Consider the following 14,051-nt stretch of genomic DNA (forward strand, 5'->3'; position numbering starts at 1 on the left):
TAAATTCTGGAACAGCCTTGATTTTCCCGCAACTTGAAGTTTCCGAGAAAGCGGTTTACTATCTAATTCTGCCGTCCGTCCGCATTTAAGGCGGATTTCAAATTGCCTCCCCGCTGACACTCACTCCACCGTGGAGGTTTCCTCTGAATTGGTCGAATAGCACTTGTTCGTCACTTCGGGTTGTTGGCAAACGCGCTCTCGCGCTTCAAACTGCCAGCCTCCTGGTTAGCTCAGTTGGTAGATCAACTGCCCTGTTTAAGGGGTTCTCCCGGGCTCGAATCCTATATCAGAACGGGTTTTGAGTGCAGAGCACTTTATGGGCTCGCCTTGTCGTCGTAGCTCGCTAACGGTCGATGTCAACGGCGGCCGGAATCAGGGGGCGCAGCGAGATAACGGATCCAAGTATATCCTGGTGTACCGTCGTCAGGGGGTGACCCTGAGGCTTGCGAAACCACGCGATTTAAAGGGGTCCTGAAATACCTTCCGCCGATGCATGGATCTACATGTAACCAAATAAGACAATGTATTAGCAATCTCCTCCCGCAAGAATTTTGTTAAAGCGATGAGTATTAGCTGAGAAATCGTAAATAAAAAACCGCGCATTATCGTCGCGCCGCGTTTCCTCCTCTTTTCAACTGTTGACGGCGCGCCAGCACTGCCTCCCATGATGCTGCGCTAGTCAGCGGTGACGTACTTCCGCATTACGCTCCTCCGACTGCCGTCTGCTACGGGCAAGTTTTGTTGACACCATGAATTCCGCACTCCGCTCAAGGATGGATAAGCGAACGAAAAATCTGGCCGCACATGTGTGCGGTGGCCTGGCCTTGCCCTTTCGCGGTGTGCGTTCCTGCAGTGCAGCACGTGACTTTTAATCGGCGGCGAACTCGCAACCGCTGGGGAGGATCTTGCGCTCGGTCCCTTTCATGCACCGCGCACTGTTTATCCAAAAAGCGCCGTATCAGATGTGGCCCCGCTGGTACCGGGTCTTATTTTGCGGTGGTGATAATTCCTGCCGGCGCCATGTGAAAAGCACATTTTAAGCCGATACAGAACCCGTGCACAAAACGCTTCAATCATGTGACCAGTTCAGCTTGGGGCGACGCGTGGTGGAGAGCGGCAACGTTGGCTAAACATGCTCCGGCGCGGCTCTGAGCTTTCTAGCGCTGGAGCGAGCGCCTTTCTTTGACGATCTCAAACATCGGTTGCCTTGGCAACAAGGCACAAACCGCCCCAGAGGTCAGTTACGGTTGCGTGATCCCGGTTCAGCTTGGGGCCCCACCTCGCGGCATATGGGCACTGCAGGCATACTACTCACTCTCATTTGGAAGTGCGAGATGCGTTTGGCATTACAGGAGGCGATGGTGTGTGTGTTGTGGACGCCTTTGTTTCGCGATGAAATGCGACGTTGTGCTTCTGCGGGTGGATAGTGCTTCCCATGGCCTGGATTATCTTTCTCGAGCGACGTACGACTCAACCTCGCATGGGGTATGTGCAGTGTGCGTGGCTAAAAGCCATCTCGGCTTGCGCGCCAGAGTTAAGTGACTTGCTGTTCGTCCCCGCAAACCGCGCGCGAGGTGAGTGCCGAATTTACGAGGGGCAGGAGTAGGCAGCCCATCGTCTGTCAATCGCGGTTCAGACTTGCAACGCATGTTGTGACGTTGTGTTCGTTCGAAACGCATCTCTGGATTGTTTTGAAGTGGAAAAAAATGTATCCGTCAAACCTGGGCATTCGGCTCAGGGCGTTCTCTGCGATTGCACGAAAGAAGTGCCACGGGGCTTCGACGCTTTCTTTATGGGACGTACTCCGGTAAGAGAATATCCATGTCGTGTTATGGCCGTGTTGCATTCAATACGAACATTTAGGCGTTTGTTTACACTTGTTTCGTTTGTCGTAAAATGTCCAAGCACTCCGGCACTACGCTGGCAGATCAGCCGGCGAGTCGACGCTGAGCAGACGACTCATCTCTTTGCCGGAAGTGCGTGAAAAAGCCGCCCAATAGCAGGATGTCTAGCTCATGACGAACATCGGGGAATCGATGATGTAGACATGTGAAGATGGCGGCGTCCAAAAACACGAAGGAAAGGGTGAGAAAAAAGCTACAAACTTTGCAACAAAAGTGTGAGCTTTCCGCTGCGCGTAAAAGAGTAATACTTGGCCCAGATGACCTTGATGACCCAATGTAACGATTGCGCTACTTCATTTAGTATGCTCAAAATGCCTTTCAGGGCCCCTTTAAATAGTCCTAACCGTTCGAACGTCGCGAACCGTTGGCGCTTGTCATACATCTCCCCGTTGTTTAGCGCAAATAAAACTGCAGGTACATCTGAGGCAAAATCTGTGTGTAGAACCGGGAGCCCCCGGGTTCATTTAGTTAAGAACGCTCGTTGGGTTGGTTTTTACACTAGGAAGCGAAAAAAGCGGCCCCGCAAGAAAAAAAAACGGCGCATTCGAAATGCCGCAGAAAGACCCCAGCCGCGCAAGAAAAAAATGGCGCGTTCAAGACGACGCAGAAAGGCTCCAGCCGCGCAAAAAACACATTACGCGCTCTAAATGGCGCGAAATAGCTGAAGCATACGAATTTAAAGCAAGCACAAAAAGAACACAACTCCCGCTGATGCAGTTTCAGGCCCAGTGCACGAGCACTGCGAAGGCGGGAAACTTGAATTGCATATTCATCAAGAAAGGAGTGAATCGAAGCGGCGAAGACCGTGATTGGTGGTAGCAGTGAGCGGATAACGGCGCCACCACCTATTATGGCGAATCACTGCTCTTCACTTCCGACGGCTTTCACAAAGAATGGAACGGCTTCAATTTTTTTAACTGCGAAGTTTTCCAAAACGCTTTTTATCTATGTTTCGGAGCTGTACGGCTGGTCAGGTGTATGTGAAATTTCCGTCTCGCAGAAACTTATAACGCTTCGCGTGATTCCCCTGAACTGGTAGATTGACACTGCCATCTTTACTGTTGGTTCCCGAAAGCAAACTTGCCATTGCACAAGAGCAGCATTAAGATATCTCTGACTTCTTAATGCGAAAAAATCACGATTGCATTACTTTTTGCATGACTTTTGAAAGCATTAAATTGCACGACCTTTTATGGCCAAAGCATTCAAGCATAGTGAGAAAAATCGTCACTGTCATTGTTCGCTACACAAAATGGATGCACGCTGTACAGAGTAAAAACAAGAACTGCCAGAATTTTTGGCGAAATTACTACGTAGATTACTTTCATCATCATCATCAACAACAACAACAACAACAACAACAGCAGGTGTTGTTGTTGCTGTCAGGACGAAGGCCTCTTCCCATCGACTTCTAACCGCTCTTGTCCTGCGCTGCTCGAGTACATCCTTTACCCCCAAATTTTCTAATATTGTCCCTCCACACGTGGCCTACCTGACTAGGATCGCCACCCATAGCTCATTCTCTTTTCTCCCTCCTTCCCCATCCCCTGTATTTAAATAACCGTTTTAATCAATCAATCAATCAATCAATCAATCAATCAATCAATCAATCAATCAATCAATCAATCAATCAATCAATCAATCAATCAATCAATCAATCAATCAATCGAGTTATTGGCCTTTCCCTTCTTCTAGTCTCTGATACCTTGGTGATCCATCGGCTGTCATTTCGTCCAACTGCATGGTCCATGGTCCAAGTCCATTTGTTCTTCTTTATTTCAGCTATGCTATCATCTAGTCGAGTTCGTTTCTTGGTGCAGGAAGCTCGCTGCCTGTCCCTAAGTGCTACTCCTATCATTCTTCGTTATATGGCCTTTTGGGGCGACCGAAGTTTGCTTTCCAGTATCGTAATAAGGTCGCAAGTTTCCTCTCCATTCGTCCCCACCGGCAGGACGCATTGGTTGTATATTATTCTGTTGAGTATTACAGGCAGCTTAATTCTTAATATTTGGGATTGTTAGCCGAGTGCACGCCTGCCCATACCTAGAAGAGAGAGAGAAAAACACTTTATTGAGGCCAACAAGTAGGCGTGGGATATGGGCCGCGCAGGGCCAATCCCCGCCTCACGCGGTTATCGCGTCCCGATGACTAAAGCCCCGCGCTGGCGTCGGCGGGTTCGGAGCGCGTCGGATCCCCCAGGCGTCCTGCCCTCGAGGGTCCCCCGCTGCGTCTGCCCCCGCCTATGCCGCGCGAGAGCAGCCTTGAGTTGCTGAACGACGGCTGTCTGCGTGTCCAGGTCTGCGGACCTCACGGCGTTCGTGATGCTAGCGGGCAGCGGCCCGTACGGGTCCGCCGCCTCTTTCGGTCGCACTTCACAATCCCACATGATGTGGGCTAGGGTTGCTGTCATCGCACCGCACATACTGCACTTTTCACTGGCGTATAATTCTGGACACACGTGGCGCGCCAGTGCCGGCGTTAATACTGAATTTGTCTGTAACTGCCGGAGCAGTACCGCTTGGTGTCTCGTGAGGTCCTTGTGGGGCGGCAGCATGGTGCGCCGGCTGTACCGGTACCACCCTAGCACTGTATATATTCTGCTCCGGATTTCTGTCTCGTGGTTTGGGTTCACACTGACAACTTGTCCGAGGTAGTCATATTCTACTTGTTCTAGTGCTGCGTTTCCAATGCTTAAGAGGGCGATTTCAGCAGGTTAATTTGGGATTAATTCAGCTTTATTTAAGTTTATTTGTAGCCCCATGGCCGAACGTTCTGAATGTAGTTCCTCAAGAATTTTTCGCGGGTGATCTGCTGACTCACTGAGCAATACTGTGTCGTCTGCAGACCCCATAGTGCCCAAGTATTCAACATTTAACCGCAATCGGGTGTTGTCCTAGTCAAATTACCGAAATGTTGCCTCTAGACACGCTGCGAACAGTTTTTGCTAGATGCTGTCTCCCTGTCCTACAGCCTTTCTGACCGGGAACATTTCGCTCTTCTTAGGTGACGAAAAATAGCTTACTGTGCAAAGAAAATTCGGGCATCGGAGATTAGATGGCCATCAAACCCTAGTTTACGAGCCGAGTTCTTTACCATGACACACCGCTTATAATGCGGCGGAGAAAGCCTAGTGCGGGCGGTACGATGTCATTCGTATCACATGACATGTTCAAGCGACGATATTCATGTCACGTGACAGGTTCACGTGATGTACGTGCAGAGCACACCCCAGCACTCCAGCCTTGTAGGAAGCTGATTCTTGGGAAGTAGTGCTCGCAGTAAAAGCGAGCGAACAGACTCCCACTTTATCAACCTGCTTGGAGCGCGCGTGTGAGCGTGTAAATGATCCTACAGCATCTACTTCAGCGGCATCAAAAATAGGAGCAGGAGGAATAACTTTATTGTTTGCCCATGACGGGGTCATGGGTAGGGTAGGTTGTAAGTCCCTTGCCCACCCCTCTTCAGCCATCGGCCAGGAGCCCCTGCTCCTTGGCGGCGGCCTCGGCCATCCGGAGAGCCCAAGACTGAGACTCTGCGTCCGAGCTGAGCAGTATCGTCTCCCACTGCTGCGGTGTAGTTATCATCCTTCTTGCTTTACCTGTGGTGGTGATGGCAGGGCAGGCCCATAGCATGTGTTTCAGGTCAGCCCTTCCTGTGCAGTTTTTACATGTGTCGCTGTGCAGTTCTGGATAATAGTGATTGTACAGTACGGGGTTGGGGTACATCCCCGTCTGTAGTAATCTCCACGTAACTGATTGTTTTTATCTAATGTTTTGTGCGCCTCTAGGTATTTTAGCCTCCCCAGTCGGTCATGATCGATAATTTCTCTATAAGTGACCATGCGTTCACTGCCGGTTCTGGGCGAGGGCTGCTCCGCGGTGCTTCTCGGGCTAGCTCGGCCGGTTAGTCCTCGAGCTAGGTTGTGAGCGTCCTCGTAGCCGGGTAGGGCTGTGTGAGCTGGTGCCCATACTAGTTATACTCTTCTGATCCTTTCCCCGCTATATCTATTCCTAATTTTCAGCGCTTCAGCAGATATGTTCATCTCGAGAAGTTTCTGATTGCCGTCTTGGAGTCACTGATTATATATCTTGCTTGTGTTGATGCTAGCGCCAAGGCAATGGAAGCATTATTTCCCACTCTCAGGTGGGTTTGCGCAGACTGAGCCTGAGGTTATCAGATGGCCGTGCTGGTCAACCGCCGTTATTGCCATGGCAGTGCGGTCCGAGTATTCAGCAGCATCAACGTATATCGCCTCCCTGATTTTCTCAAAGCGCTTCCGGATAGCTTTGGCTCTTTCTTGCCTGCGGGCTTGGTTATGCACTGGGTGCATGTTCCTGGGTGAAGGAGGAATGTGAAAATGTGGTCGTGCTTCGGGGGGAACGTCAACTTTATTTCCATGTTGCGAATCATAACTAATGCTAGGGATCGCAGCACATGTCTTCCAGTCTGAGTTTTCGTGAGCCGCTCCAACTGGGAGATTTGTTGTGCTTCGATTAGCTCGTCGAGCGAATTGTGCAGCCCTAATGCATCGAATTTGTTGGTCAGCGTTGTTATGGGTATGCCTAAGGCTTGCTTGTACACTTTTCGAATCATATTGTTGATCTTTGTTCTTTCGCATGTCTTCAGTGAGAGGAATGCTGCTACGTATACTCGGTTACAACTTAAGAACGGCACCACTTCATGTAGTGTATCACTCCGCCAAAGCGCCGGACCCGTGTTGTCAGTGCGCGCGTTTTGAAAGGGGTTTGCTATGAATGCGTGATATCGTCTGCCTTGTCTCACGCAGTTTGTTTGTCGTCACTGGAGTCGTGTATAAGCATATTAAGTCCAAAAAATCACGGGAACGGCTCACACCATGTTCAAAATATTCCCAGTAACGCCCTACTTGCGCCGCGCGGAAAAACATCCGGCTACGGTGATAAGGCACAGCGGCAACTTCTGGTGCCGTTCTTAAGTTGTCACCGAGTATAGACCACCCTACTGAGGACGAAGGCCTGAATCAGTCTTATTAGATTGGCTTCTTTGATTCCTTGGTGTCTATTGGCGACTCTGGAAATCAATCTGGTCGTTTGGAGGGCGCTTTTTTCTAGTAGCCTGATGGCTTCGGTGTTGTGACCATTCGCTTGTATTCGCAGTCCCAGGACTTTGATGATCGGCACTATTGGTATGAGTCCACCTTTTTCTTGTAGTTCAATCGGCGATTTATAGGAGCCTTTTCTTCTCCCCCTGTTTCCGTGATATAATAGTAGTTCTGATTTTTCTGGCGAACATACGAGACCCCTTGGTTCGACGTACGTCCCTATAGTATTAATTGCTTCCTGTAAGGTGTCTTGTATTACGCCATCGCTGCCGCTGGTTACCCAGAGCGTGAGGTCATCTGCGTAGATGCTAGGGTGTAGGCGTTGTATTTCCTTCAATTCCGCAGGCAGTCCGATCATGGGTATGTTGAACAAGAAGGGGGAGAGTACAGACACCTGCGGTGTGCGCCTCGCTCCTAGTTCAAGTTCGTTCGATTAAATGCTGCTGATTTTTATTTTCGCCGTTCTGTCAGAGAGGAAATCCCTCACGTAATTCTACGTCCTAGCCCCAATTCCTAGCTCGCGAGGTTTTCCAGGATGGCGCTATGGCGCACGTTCTCGAATGCCTTCGTCAGGTATAGGCCTAGGATGGCTTTTGTGTCTCTCGATGATGTGCCATTTCCGTCTACGATCTGATGTTTGAGCTGTCATAGGACGTCTTGAGTTGATAACTTTGGCCGAAAGCCGATCATAGTGTGGGTTGTATAAATCCTTGTCTTCCATGTATTTGTTAAATCTTCTGAGTACAACGTGCTCCATAAGCTTTCCCAAGCACGAAGTCAGGGAAATGGGTCTTAGGTTCTCTAGCCCTAACTTCTTTCCTGGCTTTGGAATCATGATGACGGTGGCCGTTTTCCATTGCTTAGGAATGCTTCCCATTTGCCATCTTAGAGTCATTTACTGTGCTAGTGCTTCTACGTAATCGTCATCGAGATTCCTTATAATTTTGTTTGTAATCCCATCCTGCCCCGGTGCAGGTTTTGTACGAAGGCCCTGAATGGCTTCCCAGACCTCCGTTGTTGTAATGGGGAGGTCGAGTTCGGGGTTTGGAGTTCCGTCGTATGATTTGAGGTTCTCCTTCGTGTTTGATCCAATGTATCTGTTTTTTTTATTTTTTCTATGAGGTCCTTGTACGATCTTGGATAATCATGCATGATCTTGCTGAGGTTGTGTCTCTGGGTGGTCTGGCATTCCTGGGAATCTATTAGGTAGCGAAGTATATTCCAGGTTTTGCCAAGTCCCATTTCTGAGTCCATTCTATTGCACGTGCTGTACCAATTCTGGCGGGTCAGCTCGTTTGCATACTCTTCGATTACTTTATTCAAATACGCGATTCGCCTACGTAGGTTGCGGTTTAGCTTCTCTTTGCTTAACCGTCTCTGAAGGCTTTTTTTCGCCTCCCACATGTGCAAGAGTTTGGTGTCAGCTTGCTGGAGCTCAGCTTCTTCGGGTATCGTTTTCGTCGCTTTTCTTGCATGTGTGTGCAGCTGCCCTACAAATTCCTCAATGTCCTCTATGCTTCCCGTCTCTTCCGATATCTCCCGCTCGGCTGCCCTGATTCTTCTGAGTTCATCCCAGTTTATAATCTTGATTAGGTTTCCTCTTTTGTGATGGGGTGGGCCCGCTGTGAGCCGTGTGACCACTATGAAGTTCTCAGTGCCTTAGTTTTCCTGCAGGTTGATCCACTCTGGGTCGTCAACCATGTTTTTTGTGAAGGTCAAGTCCGGCGTCGTGTCTATGCTGACGCTGTTGCCTAGTCTAGTGGGGTACGTTTAGTCGGTGGCTAGAGAGAGGCCAGCGATTTAGGCGTCTTGCCATAGGTTCCTACCCTTGGTCGTCTCCCGTTTGTAGCTCCAGGCGGAGTGGTGCGCAGTAAAGTCCCCCGTTATGATCAGGGAATTTCTCTTGGTTATGTCTATGACCTTGCGGAAAAGCTTTGCAAACGTGGTTACTACGGGGGCTGCTGTACACGTTGAGTATAAAAATACTTCCTTCCCCTCTTTTTTGGTTGAAATGATTTCGGTGAGAACATGGTCGATTGCTTCTATGCCTGTGTCGTTTTGTGTTACTGCTCGATTGCGCTTGATGAGGGTGGCGACCATCGATTTCTTATCGCTATCACTAGAGGAGGTTTCATTTTCCGCACCGAAGGATTTATAATTCGGTAGTTTGGCTGGGCTTCCCGTTTCTTGCAAGCAGATTACATCGGGTCTTTACTCTATGCGGTTATTAAGTATAAATTGATCTAGATTTCCTCTCTTCCTCCGAAAGCCCCTGCAATTCCATTTCCATATAACAAATCTGTTGTAGCGATTATTGGCCATAAGTGATAGGTTGAGCGGCTTCAAGGTTGATCCTGGTACTTTCTGTCGCGGGTGGCCTGGCGTAGGGCTTGGTCGTTTTGATAGTACCTATTTATCCGCTGCCTCCTTCACTGAAGCGGGCATTTTCTAGTGCAAAAATTCTCGCTGTTATGCTTCCCTCAAATTTGTAAGTAGACTTTCAAACTTTTCCTTAAACTGTCGTAGTCCAGTGTTTAACAGTTCATCATCAACAGTCTTTCCTTGAAGCGTAATGCTGTCTGTTTCTTCGGCTTGCTTGCTAAGGGCTGTTGCCCTTCTTTTCGGAGGGGGAGATTCCGTACTTGGGTTCCCTTCTGTCGTATTTATTGGCATGTGGCGATCAGGTTGCGTTGCAACTTCCATCTTTGTTCTGTCCTAAAAAAGACTCCGTTGATAAATGGTCCTTGTTGGCTTGTTTAAGGCTTAGTATATCTGCCTTTAGTGCCCTGTTTTCTGCCATTACCATCTGTAACATTTGTCGAATTTTACTGATTTCCGACTGGTTTTCTGATTGGCTTTGATTATTGATGTGTGTGTGCTGTGTGGAGCCGTGGGAGATGACACCAGCCCAGCTCACCTTATTTTGTTGGGGCTCTTCTTTTTGTCTTGTCTCGTTCTTTTGTCTCTTGTCCCGAGCCTGGTCTTGTATTTCGACCTTGACCTCGACCTTGATCTCGAATCAAGCCGTTTTCGATGTCTCTGCGAATCCTTAACAAGAAAGTGTTTTATTTCCGGATACACGAAGATTTCGCTGACGTCAGTTCCATCGCGGCTGTGACGTCAGTACAATGAAGAAAGTGGCCTGTAAAGGGTGCACCCCTGCACACAGGGTCTTCTTGAGGGGAAGCAAACTTCAGTACTAAAGAGTACGTTATACTTAGGGTTGTTCGTTTTCGAGTTTTATATTTTAACACGAAAGTGTTTTATGCTGGAATACACCAAGATTTCACTGACGTCATATCCGTCACGGAAATGACGCCAGTACACCTTTTGCCAACGTAACCCGCCAGCAGGACGTCGCTCGCCAAGCACACCCACAAAAGACAGCCGCGAACCCGCACATCATGCTCAGCTGCATATTTCGCTGCACATTTTTCACTTTTCGTGTTTTTACCGATTCTATCGCAGAGGAAATAAACCAGTGTTTTTATTTTTCATGTTTTAGCATTTTATTTTTCCATAGTTTGATAGCTGACCGTCTACCCTTCAAGGCATGCAGTCATAAATCAACATCGGTTCGCTTACATCTCGTCACATCAACCATAATGTGCCTGCAAGAGCTTTGCCGGACACTCCAACGCAGACGGGGGAACGCCACAGGGGGTGCAGCCAGTGGGGCCTCCAAAGACACCTACTTTGACAAGCCTACTTTGACAAGGAAACAGCACATTGTTATACAACTAATTTTTTACACCCTTCCCGATTTCTGTTTTCACCCCAGTCGCAAGCCTTTTCTCTTCTGTATTAAAGTCAACAATGATCAATCATAAATAACTGACTGATTTAATTAACTATTTAGTTAATTACCCATGACATCAGAGGCCGAGGCGTGTGCTTTGTGGCAATGACGGCACAGTCTCATGCAGTGTCATACCAAGCATGGATAATTATGTAATCGCACAACGGTACGGAAATGACGTCAGTACAATGAAGAAGATATCTTAAAGTGCAAAATAAATAATTACGCTTTTTTTTACAAATTGCATGTTTGCGCTGTATCTCTTGTTCAATCTTTCATGACTTAAATTATGTCTATGTTAGTGAAAGAATTTCGTTGATGCCTTGTTGTTAATACGTGTATATTTAGTGAAAAAATTTTATTTCTCGTTCCCAGTATGTTTCTCGTTTCCCAGTATGTACACCTTCTTGGTATATGTGAGATGTAAACTAGGTAAGATTGTTCTATCATACGTGCGCTCCTCTACATTATAAACTGAATGTTTTTGGTGTTTTTATGAATGTTATTGACAATGCAACATGTCGCCCACGTGTATTTTATGCTCTTTTTTTTAATCTTTGCTTGTTTTCCTCGATGCCAAGAAATGGGCAGGAACCCCGTCAAGCTACTTTGCTGTAGCTTTTTGTCCCTGTCCAACATTTTTTATACTTTGTTCTGTAACAGGAAAAAATGTGAAAAAATAAAGTTGAAAGTTGAAAGTTGAAACAGCTCTGCCAGATCTTGCTAGCTTAGGGGGATCCACTGCTATTGGTTTCTGTACAGAAAACGTTGTTTTTTCTTTTATTTCAGGGCCATAAGCTTTGCTGACGAAAATGACGTGGTCATAATCCTTTGGGGCATATATCATGTGGCCTCCATTCGCCTATTCTTGAGCGCTCTAAGCATTGGAGCAACCGCAGTGATCGTCAACCCAAGAGCTGGAAGTGCGAACATCATAGAAACTATCAAAAAGCATAAGGTGAGTTCTCCTTCACTTAGTCACGTGCTGATTCGTGAGATATCCCCTCGAGATGTTTCCCCAAAGAAAATGTGTCGCCCACTGCGTCAAGCCGTTTTAGTCACTGGAAGCCATCGGAACCGACAAAAAAAATGAGGCAATTTTAGTGAAATGACACCTATCGCTGCCCAGATTTCCATCTTGTCTCGTTCAAATTAAAAAACCCCTCCCTCCCTCCCTCCCTCCCTTCACTCACTCACTCACTCACTCACTCACTCACTCACTCACTCACTCACTCACTCACTCACTCAATCGCTCACTGAAGGGTTCTTATTCTTCTGGTAATAATGTTACACACTTTTCTACTCTATTCAGTGTTGTGTGTAGCATTGGCGTGGAGGTACCCTGTGTTCCTGCAGTAAATTTGTTGTATTTTGAGCGAAAGCTTCATTACAACAAATAGAGATCCAGAAAGTGCCTCGTACCGTCAACCTGACCTTCAAACCTAGCCAAGGTCAATTCGACTCACGCGGTGCAATGAAAGCGTCTAATCGCTCCTTCGTTCAAAGGGGAGGGGTGCGTAGTGGGCCTAGTGGCGGATAGAGGAATACAACGGGCGATGTGTTTCTCGTGGGGTGCAATTGTGTGCGCCTTTAAGCGTGTTCTCGGCGCGAAAGCCGAGCTGTAGCTCGACAGACAAAGTTGTACAACGTTCAACCACGGTATCTTTTTTGTTTGCTCAAGACGGCAGTTTGTACTACCTGGTTTGTTAATACTGTATATTGTAAGAAACTGTAAGAATACCGTTTCTTAACACTGTAAGAAACCACGTTTCCTAAAACGCAGTTTCGTAAGCAAACCTAATTGTACACAGCACAGCAAAAATGACAGCACTATTTTCAACATCATGCTCACACACGACCTAATTCAACAAATTAAACAACCTATTCGTGCACAAGGACAGTCGAGCTCTGTTTTGGACTTGGGGTTTGTCTATCGCGACTTTTCTGAGCACACTGTATTGGTAGAACAAGGGTTACCTGATCATAGCCTTGTCAGCGTTTCTATTCCTCTTGTGAAATCCATTTGTTATAAAAACCGTCCGTTCAAACTTTTAAAAAAATTATTCTAGAGAAAACGATGCTTGCGTGATTAAACATGTGGAAGCGACCTTAGTTGCTTTCAGCGATAATTTTAGTGACGCATGCGCTCTTTGAGATCGTTTTTTAGAAATATGCCGCTACGGTATTACCAACTTTGTACCAAGCAAACGCAAAAGAAGCGAATAAACGCACACCTTGGATGACCCACAAAATAAAACGATTAGAAAAGACGCATGCCCAGCGAAGTGTGATCGAAAAACTACAAAAGCCATGCAAATGGAGTACTACAATCTAAAGACTATTACATTAAAACGTTAATTCTGAACTTTATTAAAAGCGACGCAACAAAGTTTCGAAGTTATCTATCCGATAACAAAAAGCCAGTGATGTAAATTTCTGTCAAAGGGCGCACGTTTACAAACCGCAGTGGCATCGCAAATCACTTCGACATCTATGTTCAGGGCGCGTTGGCGAATTCTGCAATATGTGTGCCTAATACTTTTTTGTTTGAACAGTGTGAAGCAAATTTTATTTCTTATTCTTGTTTGGTCTCGATGCTTTTAAACTTGAAAACAAAAAAAAATGCTGCGGTCCTGATGACCTTCCGAATGTGCTTCTTCGGCGTTATGCTAAATGCATTGCCAAATTTATTGTGATACTCCAGGCGTCTTTGTTAACTGCAGCATTACCACGCAAATGTACAACATGTACACGCATCTGTGTGCGCACCCCTTTTTCTTCTTTCTTTTGTTTCTGTCTTTTCTCCGACACCCTTCTTCCCCCCTATTAGGCCAAAGAGCCATTCCACAATAAATAAAGACATTTCATTCATTCACCACGTGGCTAGAATCATCCCAATCTCTAAAAAAGGGAATCGATTAATTTTGGGGGGGGGGTGTAACATCTTTATTTGCCTGCTTTTCGGCTGCAGGAGCTATCCCCCTCTTAGGAGGGGGCAACTACCCGCGCTTGCTGGCGCTGGACCGCCCTCAGCGCAAACTGCGCGGCGGCCCGTTGTGAGTCCAGATCTCTTTCGCCCACCGCACGGGCGAGGTGAGGCGGGAGCGCCTCGGATGAGTCAGGGTTCACGTCGCAGTTCCACATCATGTGGGCTAGGGTGGCCCTCGCGGCCCCGCACACCGCACACACATCGGTTTCGTAGAGCTCCGGGCTCGCGTGTACGGCCCACACGGGAGTCCACGTTGCTCTCACTTGCAGTTGGCGGAGG

The 14,051-nt window shown here is 47.5% G+C and overlaps 1 protein-coding gene across 3 annotated transcripts in view; it reads left to right on the forward strand.

The window, feature by feature from the left end:
- The window catches only part of LOC144141994 (uncharacterized), a 132,958-nt gene that overhangs the window by 67,160 nt on the left and 51,747 nt on the right, over positions 1-14,051 (forward strand). For all 3 annotated transcript variants that reach the window (XM_077673425.1, XM_077673422.1, XM_077673423.1), the window contains one exon: positions 11,573-11,741. In XM_077673425.1, the coding sequence (XP_077529551.1) occupies positions 11,573-11,741 (169 nt within the window). The remainder of the gene's footprint in view (positions 1-11,572; positions 11,742-14,051) is intronic.

The sequence above is a fragment of the Haemaphysalis longicornis genome, unplaced genomic scaffold, assembly GCF_048455015.1.
Source record: "Haemaphysalis longicornis isolate Haplotype H1 unplaced genomic scaffold, Haemaphysalis longicornis Haplotype H1 scaffold_6, whole genome shotgun sequence".
NCBI lineage: Eukaryota > Metazoa > Arthropoda > Arachnida > Ixodida > Ixodidae > Haemaphysalis > Haemaphysalis longicornis.